Below are 20,308 nucleotides of genomic sequence, written 5' to 3'. Positions count from 1 at the left end.
TAGCCAAAGTTAGAGAGGCCCTGCTCAACTTCCAGTCACACTTTATCAAACAAATCCCTAGATCAGAGAACGAGGCCGATGCCCTATCCAGGCTAGCCAACACCAGCGACATCACCATGAGAACTGTGTACGTAGAGGACTTGCCTCGGCCTAGCATTCTCGGGAGGGCAGAGGAGGTCGCTCCCATCGTTCAAGCAGAGCCAAGCTGGATTGACCTGCTCGCGAGCTTCTTATTACACGCTCCCCTACTTGCGCTGCTTGCGACCTACCGAAGCCAAGCTCGTACTTCACGACATCCATGAGGGCCTGTGCGGTGCACACTTGGGGGGCAGGGCCCTCGCCCAAAAGGCACTTCGACAAGGGTACTATTGGCCAACAATGAAGGCAGACGCTATTGATCTCGTCAGAAAATGTGACAAATGCCAGAGACATGCCAATATTCACCACCAACCCGCTACCGACCTCAAGTATCTCACCAGCCCGTGGCCCTTTGCACAGTGGGGCATCGATCTATTCGAGCCATTCCCGCCAGCAACGAGTGGAAGAATTAGTAGTGGCGGTGGACTATTTTACCAAGTGGGTAGAAGCTGAGCCCCTCGTGACGATCACAGCCCGAAATGTCCAAAACTTCTTTTGGAAGAACATTGTATGTCATTTTGGACTACCTCGGGTATTGATTTCCAACAATGGAAAACAGTTCGAGGACATCAAATTTCAAGATTGGTGCAGTGACATGGGGATCCAGCAGAACTTTACTTCAGTCGCGCACCCTCAAGCAAACGGTCAGGCAGAAGTCATGAACAGAGCCATCCTCTGCGGACTAAAGGCACGGCTGGACCGAGTTAAAGGATTATGGGCAGATGAGCTGCCTAGTGTCTTATGGGCCTATCGAACCACGGAGAAGACCGCCATGGGAGAAACACCCTTCAATCTCACCTACAGCACTGAAGCAGTGATTCCCATAGAGATCGAAGTACCTACGTTGCGCCTGGAAGCATACAGCGAGCAAACAAACGAAGATGAGCTACGTACCAACCTCAACCTACTCAACGAAGTGAGGGACCTCGTGTACATTAGGACCGCAGCCTACTAGCAGAGGGTAGCTCGGTACTATAACACCAGGGTCAAGAGGCGAAACCTCCGTGTTGGCAACCTGGCCCTTCGTAAAGTTATGGTGCCTGAGCCCAGTGTTGGCAAGCTCGGGTCCAACTGGAAAGGTCCTTACCGAGTGAAACGAGTGCTCGGGGAAGGAACATATGAGCTCGAGACCCTCAAAGGGAAACAAGTACCTCGAGCATGGAATATTGTCAACCTGAGGCAATATTACCTGTAAAAATCAAGGGACCACGCGTCCCTTCCAAAGCCTAAGGGCCAGAATACCGAGCTAACGTGACCTCAGTACAAGAAGACCCCAATCGCCACTTCAGCCTGGGAGAAATCCAAGAGCGGACTACGGGTCCCTCCCAAAGCTTAAGGCCAAAACACCGAACTAACAAAGACCTCAGCGTGAAGAAAAGACACTTTAGTGGCAAAGGCAAGGTATAAAATATTAAAAGCGTAAGTAGCTCGGGTTCAAACCCCACAAAGCATAGTTCATCCTGATACGTTGGTCGGACTGAGAAATAGCCAACCAATGCTTAGCTCAGACATACGTTGTAATCACTCTGTGATATAACATAGAGGCCTTAAATGTGACAAATCGGGATAACGCCTACCAAAGAACCCTACTTCAAGTATGTAACTTTAACAGCTCAAGTGATGAGATTGCTTTGGTAAAAAATAAAGGAAGTCCATCATACTCAGAAGAAGGGAGAAACTTTCATTCAAAAAAAAATGACAAGTGCAATAACTGAGCTAAACAGCTCAGGAAAGGTTCCATCATCACAGGGCACAACCGCCCAACTAACAACTTGTGAAAGACCGGGTTTATGGCACCCGGAAGCCACAGAAGCCCAGAGAAACGCCACCTCAAGAATCTACCTCCTCATCCTCCGAAGAATCGGGCTCCTCTTCATCCGCCTGGTCCGTTGTCTCAGGAGACAGACCCTTCATAGTAATGTCATCGAGGTTGAGCCGGGAGAACTTCTTCTGAACCAGCCACCGGCAGAGCTTAAAACCTGAGCGGTATGACCCCGAACCATACTTCGCCTGGAGGTCATGAAATTCCTGGGAGTCTTTAAAGTCCCAGACCGCTTTCTCTCGCTCAGCCTCCACCATCTGATTGAAATTTTGGGTCCGGTTCAGAAGAGTGAACTCCAAGTCCCGCACCTATTGCCTGAGAAGCTTCCTCTCCCCCGCCATCCTTGATGACTCCTCCCTATAGTGTGCGCTCTCTTCAGTAAGCCGAGCGATTTGAGCTTCCTGGTCATGGACGAGCAGCTCCTGAGACACGCTCCCCTTGCAGGTGTGATGGAACTCACCCCGGATCCGGTCGAGCTCGACCTAGAGCTTCTGGTTGGTAGCACAATGGTCGAGAGCGTCGACGTGATGGATGTGCGTCTGGAGAACCATGGCATGAATGGCAGAATTTACCTGTCAGAAAAAAAAAAAAAGAAAGATCAGAAGACAGCGGGAAAGGGCAAAACAAGAGAAGAGGAAAAAAGGTCACTTACCACCCACTGAGCAATTTCATCATTGGTAACTGCTTTCCGGCTCCTCCGACGGGCTACTAGATAATCATTTACCCCTTCCCAGTTTCCCACTGGGAATCAGGGGTAAGGACGGGGCTGAAGGGGGTTGAAGGATACCGCCCCTAACTGGGGGAGTTCGCTTCCCCCAGGGTTAGTCCCACTAGTCCACTCAGAGGGGTTCGGTCGGGGCGCATCCTCTTCGCTTGGCATCTCTGGCTACCCGAGAGAAGGCGGCGTGAATCAGCAGTAAACATGATGGCTGCCACAAGACCACAAGGTATTAGTCTGATAATAAACAAAATGCATGTGTACACAAGTCGCAAGGCACTACGCGACCTAAAAGACCGACCTACCCAGGCTCAAGCCTGTCTGCACGAGCTTCTCCTCGGCTAACTAGTCTAAGCAATAGAAGCCTACCGACGCCCAGGACAACATCGTTTTTTGAGTCTCAAGGTCCAGCTCAACCCCGGGGTCCTAGATAGCGCCCCTCCAAGCAATGGGAAAGGGCCACCCCTTCGTGTTACAGACCACAAAGTAGCATTCTTTATACAAAGGATAGAAGCAAAAATATCAAGATCTAAAGGAAGACAATACTCGTAACACAAAGATATAGTCCCAACCATGTTTCGAATGGCGTTGGGATGAAGTTGGTCAATGGTGACGTTAAAATGATTTAGCACCTCCACTATCAAGGGGTGTAGGGGGAGACGCAAGCCAGGCTCGAGCTGTTCCTGAAAGATTACTATGTCATTGGGACCATGCTCCCAAGGGAAGTTGTCAGTAGGGAGGCTATAAACCAGGTACCCAGGGAGACGAAAGTAGTAGATCAGAGACCTGAGTCTCTCCGCTGTCATTAAGGAAGGGCCAAAGGTATCAGGCTCCCTTCCCCTAGAAGTAGATGTTGTATCGCCAGAGGCTTCCCAAGCCTCCGGGATACGCTCCCAAGCTCCCCCCGAGCTCGAGGGAGCATCATCATCCTAGCTTTCGCCCCTGTGATAGACATGACGTGGGTACCCAGACATGGCTGACGGCGATTGGGACTCACCAGAGTAAGACGGAACGAAGCAGACTGAGGAACTCGAGTAAGCTAGGCGAAGTATGCGACCTCAGGATCCAAAGGATGGCGTGAAGGTAGGGCCCGAGGGGGCCCCTATTTATAGCCCCCGCCCTCTCAAACTGACAGCCCGGATCAAAGCAGATCCAACGGTCCGTAGATTTCCTGACCGCACGCATTCTGAAAACCGAAGGCGATTGGCAGCAAATCTTCCACGATTGAGGTTGTCACAGCCACACGAAGTTCGGGATTAAAGGCCACATCAGCACGTTTTCAAAATCCGGAAAGTCAGGGAAGACAAAAGATCTCTTGATTCCCGCGAATGCATTTAATGAGGGTAGTCAATCAAGTTTGAATTTCGGTCAAATCAACCCATCGCGCTTCATAAACTCCCCGCGCTAAGGCGATACCCTTAGCCCAAGGAGTAGGGGGCAATTGATGAAGGGTGATTTGACCCGATCTATGAAACGGCGACACGTGAACACTGACCCGACGTAAGTGATAGTTCAACATTGTGGCCCGATACAGCTAAGTAACGAGCCCATAAAGCAGCTCCCCACAACACAAGCTCCGAGTTCCCCGAGCTACCCCCAAAGGGATATTCCCAGGCAACTTCAGCTCGCAAGCTAAGAAAACCAGCTCGCCTAAACTCCCAAGCAGACAAGCCATCTTGATAACTAATTCTACTAAGGGTACTCCCGAAGTATTCCGAGCTTGCTGCAAAGTAGCTCGGGAGTGGATCGCACGAGCATTCCACAGGAAGCTTCTATTTGACAGGCCGTACCAATCAGATTGCGCCATATCCCTCACTGATGGCGCAGTCCCTGTTCTTTCGACAGTCTGTGCCCACGTCTCTCAGTGGGCGGAGGTGTGCCTATCACTTTGGAGACGTGTCACTCATCCGGGTAAGGAGTACATCACAACGGCCACCTGCGCAGCCCTGGCAGGTAACGGCTGTGGCAGGGGGTCCAGTGGCGGTTATGTCCGATCCCCCAAGGTGCGCCCCTATAAAAGCCCTCAGAGCAGAGGAGAAACTTCTTCGAAAAAGGACCAAAAAATCTCTTGAGTACAGGAAAACTGCACGACCTCCACTCTTAGCCTTCGTTTTTCCTTTCACATCCCATACACAGTACTAACTTAAGCAATGGAGTATTCCCACCAGGTAAACCCCCGGGAATCCTTCCTTTCATCTTCTCAGGTCCCACTCATTGCCAGCAAGGAGCCAGTCAGTGGTCAGCTAGGAGTGCCCGGATCACGCTACATCATGTATAATAACAAGAATTCAAATTTGGACTTGACAGATAGCTAAAATATCAACCATTTTTAGAATTTTGGACAAAAAGTTAGGATTTATTTATTTTTTAATTATATGTTTATATATGCATGTTTTATATGAGTGCTTTTATTCATGTCCTGATTTTTTACTACACTGATATCTATGTTATTCATGATTAGTTAATTATTTTTTTATATATCAGTAGTCCAAATAAATTATAGAATGGTACAAAATCCCAAACCATAATAAAATAGTTTGGTTTGGTTTAGTTTTTATGCCAAAGCAGTTTGGTTTGGTCTAAGAATTTCCCTAACCACAATTTACTGGTTTGGTCTAAGATATTCTCCAAAATGCACCAAACCAGATCGCGAACACCCTTACCTCCAATACTACTAATGCTAGGGGTGGCAAGAGAAAAATCAGCAATGTCTAGTAATAATGTCTTTAATAACAAAGTTGGTACTAGCCATTTGGCTATGGCTAGACATATGGCTAGGCATTTGAAATCAAATAATAATGAAATTGAACACAAATTGAGCATAGTTTTTTTGCCAATTTTGATTATTCACAAGAAAAAAAAAATGAGGCAAAAACTAAAAAATATATGTCATATATGCCCAACAACCATTTTTATTAGTTGTTGATAACTAACCATTTTATTAGCTAGCCCTAGCCTTCAAAGATTTATTTAAATATTTATGTCAAAAATCTGAGATAAAATATAAAGAAGAACTTGTATTAAATGTTCAAACACAAGTGGAATTCCACCTATTCTATGTTATATAGTTGTATTTTGTATAAAGACATTATTACTTATTTTTATAATGAAAAAATGCCCCATAATGTTATAACTAATGATGATTGGGAAGTTACAACCTGTATAAAATATTTTTGATAACTTTTTTATGATGCAACTAATGTATTCTCGAGTGCTTATTACCCAACATCTTGTATTTTAGTTAATCAATTGTTTATAACCACTGCATGTTTTAAAAAATATAGACATGGTTTAAAATTTAAAAATATTGTTAGTGCAATAAAATAAAATTTTAAAATATTAGAAAAATATTTCTTCTTTTACCTAACTGCAATATTAGATCCTAAGATTAAAAAAATAAGTTGTAGATGTTTTACTTGAATTTTATTATGATAATATGGGAATTGATCTTGGATTAGATAAAGTTTGGACAGAGAAGTTAATAAGTTAAAAATTTATTATTTATAATGTTTGGACAGAGAAGAACTTGTTTAGGCTCCACTTCTAATAGTGGATTAGATAAAGTTTTGTCGTTAATAAATAAAGAGCAATAATCAGTTGTTGCTTCATCAACAAGTTCATTTATTGAACTTCATTTTTATTTATAAGTTAATTTAACATATTTCTTCCCCCATGAGGAATTACATAATTTTGATATTTTAGCCCAATGAAAAGAATGTAGAAAAAATTATTCAGTGCTTGCCATGTGATCTGTTAACCCCTTTTAAGTCTAGAGATGTGTATATGTTTGATGGACCGGCTAGATGTAGAAGACAAACAATAAGATCAAAGAGGACATGACACTTAAATTGATGGTGATGGTTCACCAGATTTAGATTGTGAGTATCAAAATCAAGGAGATAAAGAAGGTGGAACTTGAATTTGAAGAAAATATTGAAGTCAGTGCTTTTTTGTATAGTCAATAATTATATATCCAATTTTATTATATTATTTTATTCCAATTCCCTTGCAATTTTTTCAATTAGTGTTACTTCATATATGATCGAATTATGCATTAAATTCAAATGAAATAAAACTTTTGGATTTCTTTTCAATTTAGTACCTATTTTCTATCTTGTTAAGTTTTTGTTGTTATTTCTTTTTCGAAATATTTATCATTTTACTTAGCGAAAAAAGTGAAAAAGACTTAGCAAAATTGCCAAAATAAAAGGATTTGGTCCGTGGCTTGGCAAAGTCTCCTAGCATGGCACAAGCCCACATAGGCTCGTGTCGTTAGCCATGCCAAGCTTCCCCTATGAGGGGTTCCAAGCCAGGCAAGCACAACACGCTACAGTGCAAACAAATCACAAAATTATGTCATATCGACACGACACGGCTCACACCTCTAGGGCAAGGGCAAGAAGCCACTTCCATCACCTTCTATGTGAAAAGCCCAGCTCCCGTTCTTTCTACCATTATTTTTTTATGATAAGGATATTAACACAAATATTCGACATAGATCCCAAATTTTTTGCCTCAAACCTTAAATAAACCCATTCCAAAATTGGTAAAATATACAAACAACCTTAAGTTTTAGGAAATGGACTAGAACTTAAAATAACCTTAGTTTTTTAACAATTAACAAAATCTTCCCCTACCGTTGGCACGCCATTACAATCCGTCTGTATACGATGCCACGTGAATAATTTAATTTTTTTTAATTTCCAAAACTATTCTTTACAATTGAAAACACCCTTCGACCTTTTTAATTACCCCTCAAAGATTCTGGCGTCAGATTGAGCCGACCTAAGGTGTGCCACTACATGCGCGTTTTAACAATCCAAAGATGATTGAGATTGTGCAGAAATTGAAAGAAGAAAGGAAGGCACATATGCAAGACAAGGGAGCAGCAGATGGCTGCTAACAGAAGCTGGAATGGTATCTTTAGCACGGGCTTAGCCATGAGCTTGTGCTTTGAGATATCTATATCTGCGTCGGTTTCATTTTTATCAAATTGTGCAAGGCAAATATTTTGTACTTTTATTGCGATAGGTTTTCAAACAATTAATTTTTTCTTTTGGGTTCGATATGATATGGAAAATATATGATATCCAAAAAATAACTGACCAATAAATTAGAATTATAAACGTGGTAGTGAATTGGGTGTTATTTATCAAAATTCATGAGTGGGTTTTGATTGGTCAAAACTCTTTCCATATCATATATTTTCCCTTTTACTCTTTTTTTTTTTTTTTGAACAAAAAAGAACAAACAAACAATTAATTTTTTCTTTTGTAACGGAAGTTGAACCCGATTACTTTGATTCCATTCTGATCTAAGAGAAAGGCCAAGCATTCGAATGTCCCATTGAGAAACTAGGAATCACCTTTGCATATATTTCTTAGGGATGTTAATGAATCGGATTGGATTCAAATCAGAGTATGTCTGAATTCGATCCAATAACAGAATCCAAAATCCGATCCAAAGATCTAATTGGATTTTACAAATGGTTGTTCGAATTCAAATCCGTTAAGATGTCTGATATCTGAATCTGATCCGATCCAATTAAAATTATGAAAATTTAATAAATTATTAAAAGAAAAAAAAAACATAAAAAATTATTAAAAAAACAAAAATATACATATATTTCAACTATTTTCATCATATATATTAATATATACATGTCCTTTTATAATTAATATATGTTGGATCTGATCTTTTGGATCGGATAAGTGATCCGAATCTGATCAAATTTCCAAATCGGTTCTAATTATCCGATCCGATCCAAGGCCAAAAAAGACAGGATTATCCGGATCCGGCAAGTTGGGAATTACTTTTGTGGTGGTCAATGGTTGTAACAACACATCTTCCTCTTCCGCAACAGGTTCTAATGTTCTGTCTTTAATTGTCTCGGAGGATTCAGCGAATCTATTCTCTCATTCATCCCCTTCTTTGGTCCTCAATGATGATTGAGTTCACATAGTTTGAAGAGAGTTGTTGCATTTTCTGGTGCTGTTATAGCCGGTGGATTTTATTTTAAAAAGTTGAAAACTAATAAAAGACAAAATCAACATTTCATCATTTTGGCGATGTAAATTGTCAAAAAAAAAAATACTTAGGAATACTGAGGTTTTTCATACAAATTTTAGTCATTTCTTAAACCTGAAGTTTAAATATTTTATCTTTTAAAAAACCCAAAATATATATTGTAGTCAGCATCATTCAAAGCTGTTTAACTCATAAATCCAAGCAGGTTATAAAATGGCAAGACAACACAAAACATTCACCCAATCCTTTGGCCCCAAAATGGGTGAATACATTATTTATGTCCTAATTCCTAAGGCTCAATTTGAAAAGAGTACAAATGCAAATATATACCATACAAATACATACAAACTATAATGCACTCTACATATTTGCATTTGTACTCCTTCCAAACTCAGCCTAAATGAAATACAACCCAAAATAAAGCATTCCAATCGTACCATATGCCAACCCTATTAAAAACCAAATTTCATCGATCTAATAATGTCAAATGCTAACATTTTTTTTAAGTTAAAACGTTAATCATGCATTTTGATCCATGGACCTCCCTCCCGCCCATACCATAATATGCCCGCAACCCCAAAAATGTGAAATGTAAAGCATAGCGGATTGAATATCCATATCCAATCTAGCGAGCCAGCAAATGAAAAATTAAGAAGTCATGGGTGTGTGTTCTACATTTAAATTAGAAGTAATCAAAACGTCATGTAACAGTAGCAATCGACATTATTGACGCGAATCCTTCATTCATCCACTAACATTCTCCCATCAATTATAAAAGTGCTCAATGGGTAATTTAACAAGGCAGTAAGTGTTTTCGAGTTGGGAAGTGAAAGTGATATCCAACGCCAGGGAGGGGGCCGAGCGAATACACACTCAAGCACCCATTACCGACCCAGTGTTCCTCCGGCACTCGTTCAACATATCAAGATAGAATTGGCACTTGCTGATGTCACTCCCGTAATTGTTGATGCACTGCAAAATACAACAAATTAATAAGAAAATAACGATGATGGGGTCTGAAGTTGAATCGGATAAATAACGACATGATGAATGGCATTCTACCAATTTGAAGCGAGTGGGAATATTACAATGTTCTAGTGAAGGAATGAAGAACTTAATTTGACTTACGTCTTGGAAGGCCTTGGAATGAATATTGCATGCATCAGACCCACCAACACTGTTCATGGTTGGAGCTGGGGCAGCTGCAGCAGCAGCCTCGGAGACTACAGTTTCGTGTTGAATGGTACGAGGTCCAAGGACAGCATCAACAGCCCGGTGTGCAACTGCACTTCCAGTTCCAAAAGCCATGCCTGTCAAAGATGGTATCACACAAGCATAATTAGAGATTCCATCATTTCCTCCACCACGTTTGATCACTTGTCAAGTATCAAATTCTTTGTAAATACAGAAGAGCATTGTTTACATACCCTGAGCTACAGTGGCACCAAGACTGCCGAGCAAGGATCCACCACTACTGCTACCCTGGGCAGGGGCTGGAGGAGGAGCATGACTGGCTGCAGCAATGACAATTGACAAGTGAAACCATGAGAATCAACTAATAATTGACAATAACACTAGTTTCACCTTTCAACTTCCAATATGCATTAAGCGGCATCAACTTGCAGCAAAATACACCAAGGTAACGGTATAACCAAATTATGATATGGCAATCTTGAAAAGAGACATTTCTTCACACGATGATTATCAGGATCATTACATCAGAACCCAGAATCAAACAGTATATTTCAAGTCAGTAGTCAATAGCAGATTTCTGTAGCCACTACAGGAATAACATGCTGAGACTTTATAGCCATCTCCGTGGATTTAAGAATGTGGCCATGCAAAGTGCTCTTTACCCTTAAGGGGGCATTCTTTTTTTGGATTTTGAGAGGGGGGAATGTTGGTCAATGAGATTTTGTTTCTCATTGACCAAGAAACCCATATTCTTTTTTCAGATTTATGTGGGGACCAAGGAAAATTTATTTCCCTGGGTATTACAAGTGATACCCATCTCCTAGGTGGGTAAATAACTTTCCCAACACTTGAACGGGACAAAAATACCCCTTTTAATAATTGAATTTTATGGCTAAAATGGTCATCGCCTTATTTACATGGGAAATAAAAGAACATGGGCAAATGCACTTACCCGGGTAAGTCTTTCCTGGGAAACACTTACCTGGATAAGTGTATTTACCTGGGTAAATAACTTACCTAAAAGCAAACGGGGACTAAGAGTTGTTGAAGACTAATGTTGTCCACCTATAACAGGAACATTACATGATGGGCAAGGTAATAGAGAATTTACACTAAAGTTCAAGCACCAAAGACCCATTTATAAACTTGAAGTATCCAAGAGTGGTGGTGAACGGTGAAAGTTACGCTACCCAACCACAGCTGGAACATGGCACAGACAAGGCATTGGACAAGAATTTACACTAAACTTGATGCTTCCATGGGCTCATTTTGAAGTTCTGCCCAAAATAGGTTGAACACAATTTCCTAAAATCCATTAGATGGTTTAAGGTACTAATATTGTAAGTAATTTATCCTATTATATCATGTGGTGAAAGGCAATTCATGAAAAACTGATAATGAATTCACAAAAAACTAGTTCATCAGCAGAGGGGTGCAACTTACCATATCATATCATGTAACATAGGTGATAGGTAAAGGCAATTCCTGAAAACCTAGTAGAGGGATTTGTGGAGACTAGTTGTCAAGGCAATACCTAGGGACTAGGGAGGCACCTAGAGGCAACAAGGCACAAATAGTGGGGTTCACTTATATATGAATTGAACTTGGACTCAATCAATTGAGTCAGTTTCTAGATTATCTTGGACTAGAAAAAAGTGGCCTGCCTACTTCACCCCCTTTATATGTTGGTTTTCCTTGTGTGTGTATTCCTTTTCCCATGTTCATACTATTCATTTTCAAAGTTATGTGTTTTTCCTTTATTTTCTTGGATAAAAACAGGGTTACACCCCTTTCTCATTCTTTTGTTTTTATTTTTACCCATTCTTTTTCAAGGACCAAAACAGGGAAGATGTCCTTTTTTTATGTTTAATGGGTTACTTATTTTATTGCTTTTTAGTCCACAATTACTCTATGTTCTATTAAATATATATTTCATTAGAATGTGGTGTTTGGGATAAAAACAGGGTTACACCCCTTTCTCATTCTTCTGTTTTTATTTTTACCCCTTCTTTTTCAAGGACCAAAACAGGGAAGATGTCCTTTTTTGATGTTTAATGGGTTACTTATTTTATTGCTTTTTAGTCCACAATTACTCTATGTTCTATTAAATATATATTTCATTAGAATGTGGTGTTTGGGATAAAAACAGGGTTACACCCCTTTCTCATTCTTCTATTTTTATTTTTACCCCTTCTTTTTCAAGGACCAAAACAGGGAAGATGTCCTTTTTTTATGTTTAATGATTTACTTATTTTAAAGCTTTTTAGTCCACAATTACTCCATGTTCTATTAAATATATATTTCATTAGAATGTTGTGTTTGGGATATTGATATCATTATATTTAAATTTAAAATACAAATCTTTGAGTTTGGATGGGCTCCCCACAGAGAGCGCTCCACAGCACGTCCATCCCATGCATTGGGAACATCTCCCATACTTGTCATGGGAAGATGTTCCCAATGCATGGTAGGGATGTGCTGGATGCATGTGGGGTGCACTCTGTGGGGATCCCATCCAAATTCCAGTTTATTTATAATTGTGAACGTTTGTTCTTTTGACATGAGATTTATTGCCAATTGAAGATCATTGCTGTTTTTTAAATATATATGCCCATTATGCTATGTAAAACTAGGAAATTAACATATGATCTAGAGTCTTCTTAAATCAAAATCCATCACCTAGGTAGGCACCTAATCAACTAGGTGATCGAGTCTGGGTGCTCCCCTATGACCTATCACCTAGTTTCACCATGGTGGCTTGATTACTATGCTTGTGTCAAAGTGACTCCTCTACTTTTGGGGTTCTAAGGTGGTAAAATGCTTTAGCCAATAGGTTGGGCAAGAAATGGTTTATAAAGGGATCTAAATGCTATATCACTGTAAAGTTTCTAGTGATCCTCTTTTGAGAGTCTATCTTGTACAATTATTGTAAAGCATATTACTACATCAATGCAATACACAATGCATGCACTTTAACACCAACAAAAAAACGACCAGCAATTAGCAACCTCAAATTTCACAGCCAAAATAGACAAAGCTTGTAATGAAAAAGTATCGCTTGTCAGATGAACTACTGTAATACCTGGCTGAGGGGGGTTGCGTACAGGTGCAGGACGGGGAGATGCACGGGGAGCAGGTTTTCCTGCAAGAGTAAGATAAAACAAAGGGATATATCAAATCATTAGCCAAAACAAAGAAATGAACAGAAAAGATAAACTGTGACAGTGCACCAAGTGAAACAGAAACCAATTTCCACTAAAGAATAAAGGAATATGCCACTATAAAACAAATTTATAAATGACGCTGCAACAAAATGAGGCCTAGTTAAATTGGCAAAAAACCGAGCAAGAATTATGTCAAATCAGTGTGATAATTCGAAAAGAAAACTTCCCAATAAGGGTCAAAGTTGAAGCCAAGATAACAGGATTACGAAAAAAAAAAGTAATTTTTGCTATTGATATTGGCATTCTTAAAGTACATTGCACATAAAACCATGAAACAAAACAGCTTGGATAATGAGACAAGTTACTGGCCACAAGTCGAAATGATATTCACTTTACTAACAGACAACTAACCAAGTGCACAACTCGTAAACTACATGTTTTTCTATATTAAAAATAAAAAAGGAAAAAAAAAGTTTTATATAAAAATAATAAAAGACCAAAAACGGTGACAAACTTGTAACCATCAACAAGAACCTTTCTATTTTTCCACGGTTTAGACAACAAACAAATTAAGTGAAAAAAATAGAAGAACACAACCAGACATAGAACAAACAGAGAGTCTGAGTAAAGAGGATAGCAAGAGCCTATGTGGTTAACGAGTATGATGATGTGGTAAACAAACCCTAGATAAAATAATAGTCGATAAGAATAGCTAATTTCATTACATCAATGTTAGATATTAACAGAATGGAGACTTGAAAATGCAAGGAAGAAGAAGGAAGGAAACCCTAACTTAACAGATAGGGAAGAGATAAGTCGAGACTCACCGGAGCTTCGGCGCGGCATAGTTTTAAAGGCGGCGAAACACAGACCAGAGAGAGACCTAAACCTCGAGCGCAGAACAACGCCTTCTGAATTCCAACTCGGTGGGGGCAAGGAATGGCTTACAAATTACTATTTATAGTTAGAAATCTGATGGGACAGTTTTCTGCGAGTATGCATATTTACGTTTTTCTCCTCTGTAACGGATCTTATTTACATATCCATTGCGATCTTTTTTTGTGGCTATATTGGGTTGAAGCCCGAAGGCAAAGGCAGGGGAAGACGGGAAAACCCATATAATGTTTATAAAAATTTTCTTACTTATTTTTCCTATTTTTTCCTTTAAATCAAACATGGCCTAAATTAAAAATTGGCGTAGAAATAATTTTAAGCCTTATTTCATGGACATTTTTTTAGTTAAATTGACTTCTTTTCCAAATGCCACGTTCACATGAATTATGATACACATTTTTAAGGGGTAAAATTGACATTATAGCAATCACAAGATCTTCTAGAACCTCCTCCCGGTATATACTGTTAAGATGCCGATTACCCAGGGTCCCAGATGGTGAATGTGCACGTAACACCACATCCGCACCGCACATTGTGAACGTCTCCGATGGATAAATCGGAAGTCGGATACCCGATTCGACACCTTATCCCGGATTTAATCATTTAACCTAGAGGTGTAAAATGGGCTGGCACAGCACTGCTGGCCCGCGGACCATCACAGCCGTGCTGCTCTCCTCGGTAAAAATTTCGAGGATTGGCCCAACACAGCCCACGGGCCCACATGGGGCCATGTCGTGCCTTGGGCCAGACTGGCCTGTGGGCCCGAGCCTTAGGCAGGTCGAGTCGTGTATCGGATCAAAGTTATTTATTTAAAAAAATGACAAAAATAACTTAAAATTTTAATTTTATATTAATTTCATGTATAAAATTGCTTATATATGCAATAATTAAATAAACTAGTATAATAAAATTAAAAAAATATATATTTTATTAATATATTATATACTATATATTATTATATAATTATAATATATAAAATATAAAATATAAAATATATATGGGTCGTGCTGGATCGGATTGTGAGCTGGGTCGTGCCGGCCTGTGGACCTAAAATCTTAGGCCCAACACGGCCCGCATAGTCGTGTCGGGCCAATCCAAGTTCATCCCAGGCATGCCGAGCTATGGGCAGCACGACCTGATTTACACCTCTATTTTAATCCATCCCATCCAATTAAATTTGGAATCAGATAATATTTTTATTTTTTTTCATTTCTTTTCTTTTTTTTTTTGCTTCTGTAGTATAATTATCTCTCAACATATATGTATATATATATAGATAGATAGATAGATAGATAGATAGATACATGGATAGAGTTATTATGTGTAATCATATAGAGTTTTAATTGACATATTTAATTCTTATATTTATATACATTTTTATACATGTATTAGTTAAAAATAGTTAAATTTATAGACATTTTAAAATCTAAATCGGGTCCGACCTTACTTATGTATTGCTCATTACATTTAGACCCAATGGCTCTATAATGAGGTCATGTGCATGAGCATATGGACTCAATTATAATCCAATCCATGTAGAGCCATAATAATAAATAATACAAAAGATGTTTCAAATATGCATTTTAGTCCTCATTTATTTTTTGACAAGTCACTTATCCAGGTAAATGCACTAACCCAATAAGTGCATTTACCCATGTTCTTTTATTATTTGAGAAACACTTATCAAGGTAAGTGCATTTATCCATGTTCTTTTATTTATCAAGTAAATAAGGAAATGACCATTTTAGCCATAGAAATTCATTATTAAAATGGGCATTTTTGTCCCATTCAAGTGTTGGCAACCTTCCCCTTATGTGGAAAAGTTATTTACCCACCCCAGGAGATGGGTATTATTTTACTGGGTAAGTGATACCCAAGAAAATAAACTTTCCCTAATCCCACATAAAACTGAAAAAATAACATGGGATTCATAGTCAATGGAAACTAAAATCCTATTTACCAACTTTCCCCCTCTCCAAATCCAAGAAAAAGAACACCCCCTTAGTGTTTTCAATCCGTTGTTGATTCAGCTGATTTAACTATTCAAACCACCCTTGAGCTGGTTGAACTATTCAAACCATCACCATCCGGCCATAATTCCAAGTCCAACTCTAGTAAAATTTAGAGCTTTGTCAAAAATCGTCCAACTTGGCTGGTTGGACTGTTGACCCATTCAGCCCGATGACTAGGTCATGAGTTGTGCACTAAACATATATGCAAACTTTCAAAGGCCATAACTTTACACTTTAGTGTCTGATTGGTTTTTTTTTTTTTTTTGAGTAATGTTTTTATATTTGTGCATTCAAATGCGCCATGTCCCACTATTTTCACCCAAAAAAAAGCCCTTAAAATCACACTTTTTTTTATTTTGTTTATAAATGAAAAATTAGAATGATTTGAAAATTATAATTTAAACATAAACTAATGCATGAATTACATGAGAAATAAACTCTAGGATTGGGAAGTAGTCAATCATAAAATCATAAATAAGTATATCTCTATTGTGTAATGCCAATATTTTGCATTGTCTTCACATCCAAACCATCATGCAAGAAAATTTAAGTCATTTGTTTCCATTTTTTCCCCAATAATTTTTCCTTCTCCACAAACCACGACCATGCTTTTTTCTCATTTCTCTTTATTTTTTATCGATGCATGTGGGAAGGAAAAATACATAACTAAAATTATCTATTTTTAGAGGTCATAATAAAACTTCATTTTACATTTTCTTATTTGAATGAATCATGTACTTCTATTTATAAAAAAATATATTTTAATATTTTTCTTATTATTAAGTATAATGTTCTTAGTTTATAATATATTTTTTATATAATACTGTCATTTTATTTAATACTAGTAATCATGCACATGCTTTGCACATGATAATTCTAGATGATGATAATGATGGTAATAATGTATCAACAAAAATTTATAAATATGTATTTTTATTTTTATATAATTTTTGCATTTTATTATTAATCGGATGCATATTGCAAAATTAAAATATGATTACATAAACACCTCACCTAAATATGTAATAATTGGATCGAGTTGTGAAATTTTAAGTATATCATTGATAGGTGGTCTACCTACTTGGCTATATTCTTATTTTTATAATATTTTATTTTTTATTTTTTTATGTTTTTTCTATTCATTTGTCAAATAAATGTAAGATTGAAATAGAGAGGATTAAATGATGTGAAAAATAGTAGTTCAATTCACAATTTAGACCTCACAATTAAATAGGGACTAAATTAAAAATGAGTATTTTAGTCAAAAGAAAGTTTCACAATCTTATTTATATTTTTAACAGTAGTGTAAATATAGAATTGTAGATGTGTTATTTTTTTATATTTATGTGTAAAAATAATTATGATATGTTACACTTGCTTTTTGTTTAATATGAAAATTAATTAATATTACACGTGTGCCTTTTTTTTGCAACATTTATGTATTTTTATTTTTTTTATTTTATTATTGTTTATAACATTAAATGTTAATACATTTGACCCAAAGTTGAACTATTGGTCTTTTCCAAATAGTAAAATAATTTAATTTTTTGTCAGTTCTAAAGTATGTATATCCTTTTAACTACCAATAAAAATAATTATTGTTTATTACACTTATTTTTTAATTTGATTAATAAAATGGCATTAATATGTCTAAATATTTTCTACATTTTTTTGTATTTTTGTATATCTATTTGTATTTTAAAAATTTTATTACCTAACTATGACTTCATAGGTTTATCAATTCGATTTGGATGGTTGAATTCCTTAGCTACCACTTTGATAAATAATGGTTTTGTTTTTTAGTCAATTTTAAAATCTATGGGTTCATATTGTTAAAAATATTGATATAACTTAAATAACTTATTGATGAAAAAATAACTTAAATATGTGATTTAATAAGAGGAAATGGGAGTTAAATACCTTTAAGAATAAGATTTAATAAAAGGGGACTAAATGAGGTGTAAAGTATTAATTGAAGTAACATTTTCAACCCTTACAATTAGAGATGGACTAAATACTCAAATATGGTCATTATAGTTGCCATTAAAGATATAATAAAATAACTTTTATACTCTTTCTCAAACAAAGAAATAGAGGATAGTTTTAGTCCAAAAAAGTTTTGCACTACATTAACACATTTATATATAGTATAAATTATCTTTTATATATATTTAAAATGTATTCATAATTATAAATAACAGTTGTGTGAATAATGTAATGATATATGATGTTGAGTGCTGACAAGTAGGGCTGGATTTGAGCCGAGCCAAGCTGAGCCGAATAGTATTAGGCTCAAGCTCGGCTCACCAATGTAGTACAAGGCTCGAGCTTGATTTGAGAAAAATGTTTTATAAAATATATATATATATATATATAATATTATTATATTTTATATTTTAAAAACTAAGAATTATAATATTTGTATTATATATTATTTTCTATAAATTATATTATATTTATATATGATTTTTTTGTTTTGAGTTCAGCTTGTGAGCTTCACAAGCCGAGTTCTATTAGGCTTGAGTTTGCCTTGTTTATTAATTGAGCCTGTAAATTGAAATCGAGCTCGGCTTGAAACTTGATTGAAATTGAGCCGAGCTCAAATAGCTCATGAAGTGCTCGACTCGTGGCCACTCCTAGTGACAAGACCACACAAGTACTGCAAAGAATAATTTGGAGGAGTTTGAATTTACTCCAAACAAAACATGCCTCACACCAACCTCATGGTATGTTGCAGCCATGCTTCTAAAACATCTTCGTAATTGTAAATATTTATTCATGGGGGATGTTCCCAATGCATGATTAAATCGTGCTGTGAAGTTAGTGTGAGGAACACTTTGTGAGGAGTAGATCCAAACTCCATTTGGGGATATAACTGTAAGACATCTCTACGTCAAATGCCACAACACTCATGTTATAAAGTGGAGATATAGAAAGTGGCTGCTCTTAGTCTGAACATCTTTCCTACGCTATTCGGCCAAGGTATGAAGAAATAAAAATAATTTTAAAATAAATGTTCAATAATTTTGCTCAAAACAAAAAAGTAATTACTAGTTCCAACAAGAGTGTGTAATTCATAGTTACCAAGTACACTCCTATTTGCATTAGATATTTTTTTTTTCGGTGCATCGAGGGGAATCACCAAAATGGAGGTGTGTACACATAAGCGTGTATATGACTTGCACACAAGAGATAAACACCAGATGCAACCTAAAAACCTTACATTATTAGGTTACGGGGCACTCTTCTATAGTCCCTTGCACATCTCATTCTTTTCCAATGTAGGATTCTATTCATACATTACTCACATGTATATCTCAACAATCTCTCCCTCACATCTGAGTATTTCCATACTCCCCTTATAACACAAACATTATCATATCGACAAGCTTGATGTGAACCAACCAAGAGCCCTTTGCTCATGACCACAGGGGAGCCAATTGCATGCATTTGTCAACACTTGCACTCAAACAAACCTTCACTTTTGATAGTGCATTAAGGGAAGTTGCCAAAATAGATGGCTCATACACATACACACGTGCAGTATTTGCACACAAGAAACCATGTAAGAATCCAAAAGCTTAAACTATTAGGTTATGAGCCACATTTGTATAATCCCTTGCACCCTCATTCATTTCCAACATAGGACTCTATTTTGTATCATGTAAACCCCAACATTTTTAAAAAATAAATAAAAATCAAATCAAATTTGATTTAATTTTAAAATGAGCACATCGAAGAATAGTAAGAAAGTTTATATTACTTTGTGACTTTGTGAATATGTACAATCGACAAACAATGGAAAAATATGGTTGTTTGGTGCTTGTAGTGGGACCAAGAGGAAGAAAGGAGGAGAGGGAGAGGAATAAGGGGGGGGGGTGACATATGGGAAGGGTTCTTTGTAGTGGGAGGGGCTGGTGGAAAATGGAAAGAAAAAATGAATAAAGAAGGGGAGACTGGAGAGAGAGAGAGAGAGACGCCTTATTAAGGGGTGTTTTATAGTACGAGGGATTGGCGGGGCCGCGGGGGAGACATAGAAACAAAGAAAATGAATAAGACAAAAAGAGAGAAATAGAGACATAATGCCAACTGACATCTAAACTTGTTAAGGACTTTACTCACCCTTACCCACATCAGATCACAGCCACATATGAAGAATATCTCATGCTTTTATAACAGGAAGATGTTCCTAATGCATAGAGGTAATATTTTGTGGGTAGGTGTGGATAGAGTTCATGTGGGTAGGAAATATTGAGTCGTTAAGAAGAGGGGAGCTTTTTGGGTGGCATGTTGAGTATTTTGTAAATTTTAATTAATTGATTTGTTTATTATTGGTAAG

General features: G+C 37.5%; 1 protein-coding gene across 1 annotated transcript; it reads right to left on the bottom strand.

Annotated features, from left to right (window-relative positions):
* Nucleotides 1-9,346: 9,346 nt before the first annotated feature.
* LOC148850699 (uncharacterized) lies at nt 9,347-14,204 on the bottom strand. The gene is made up of 5 exons (XM_088943804.1): nt 13,891-14,204; nt 12,982-13,041; nt 10,133-10,219; nt 9,834-10,015; nt 9,347-9,677 (listed from the first exon to the last, which is right to left on the bottom strand). The coding sequence occupies exons 1-5, from the start codon at nt 13,907-13,909 to the stop codon at nt 9,579-9,581; spliced, it is 447 nt and encodes a 148-aa protein (XP_088799930.1). The 5' UTR covers nt 13,910-14,204; the 3' UTR covers nt 9,347-9,578.
* Nucleotides 14,205-20,308: the final 6,104 nt, after the last annotated feature.

Source organism: Nelumbo lutea, chromosome 5 (genome assembly GCF_056320005.1).
Source record: "Nelumbo lutea isolate HS-2025 chromosome 5, American lotus-T2T, whole genome shotgun sequence".
NCBI lineage: Eukaryota > Viridiplantae > Streptophyta > Magnoliopsida > Proteales > Nelumbonaceae > Nelumbo > Nelumbo lutea.
The sequence above is the reverse complement of the archived record's forward strand: the minus strand, read 5'-3'. Positions and strand labels throughout refer to the sequence as shown.

Excerpts from the sequence above, each read along its gene's own strand:
- LOC148850699 (XM_088943804.1), bottom strand. Across the intron at positions 10,016-10,132 it reads TGGTGCCACTGTAGCTCAGG|GCATGGCTTTTGGAACTGGA; the intron begins GTATGTAAACAA and ends CATCTTTGACAG. Across the intron at positions 9,678-9,833 it reads ATTCCAAGGCCTTCCAAGAC|TGCATCAACAATTACGGGAG; the intron begins GTAAGTCAAATT and ends TGTATTTTGCAG.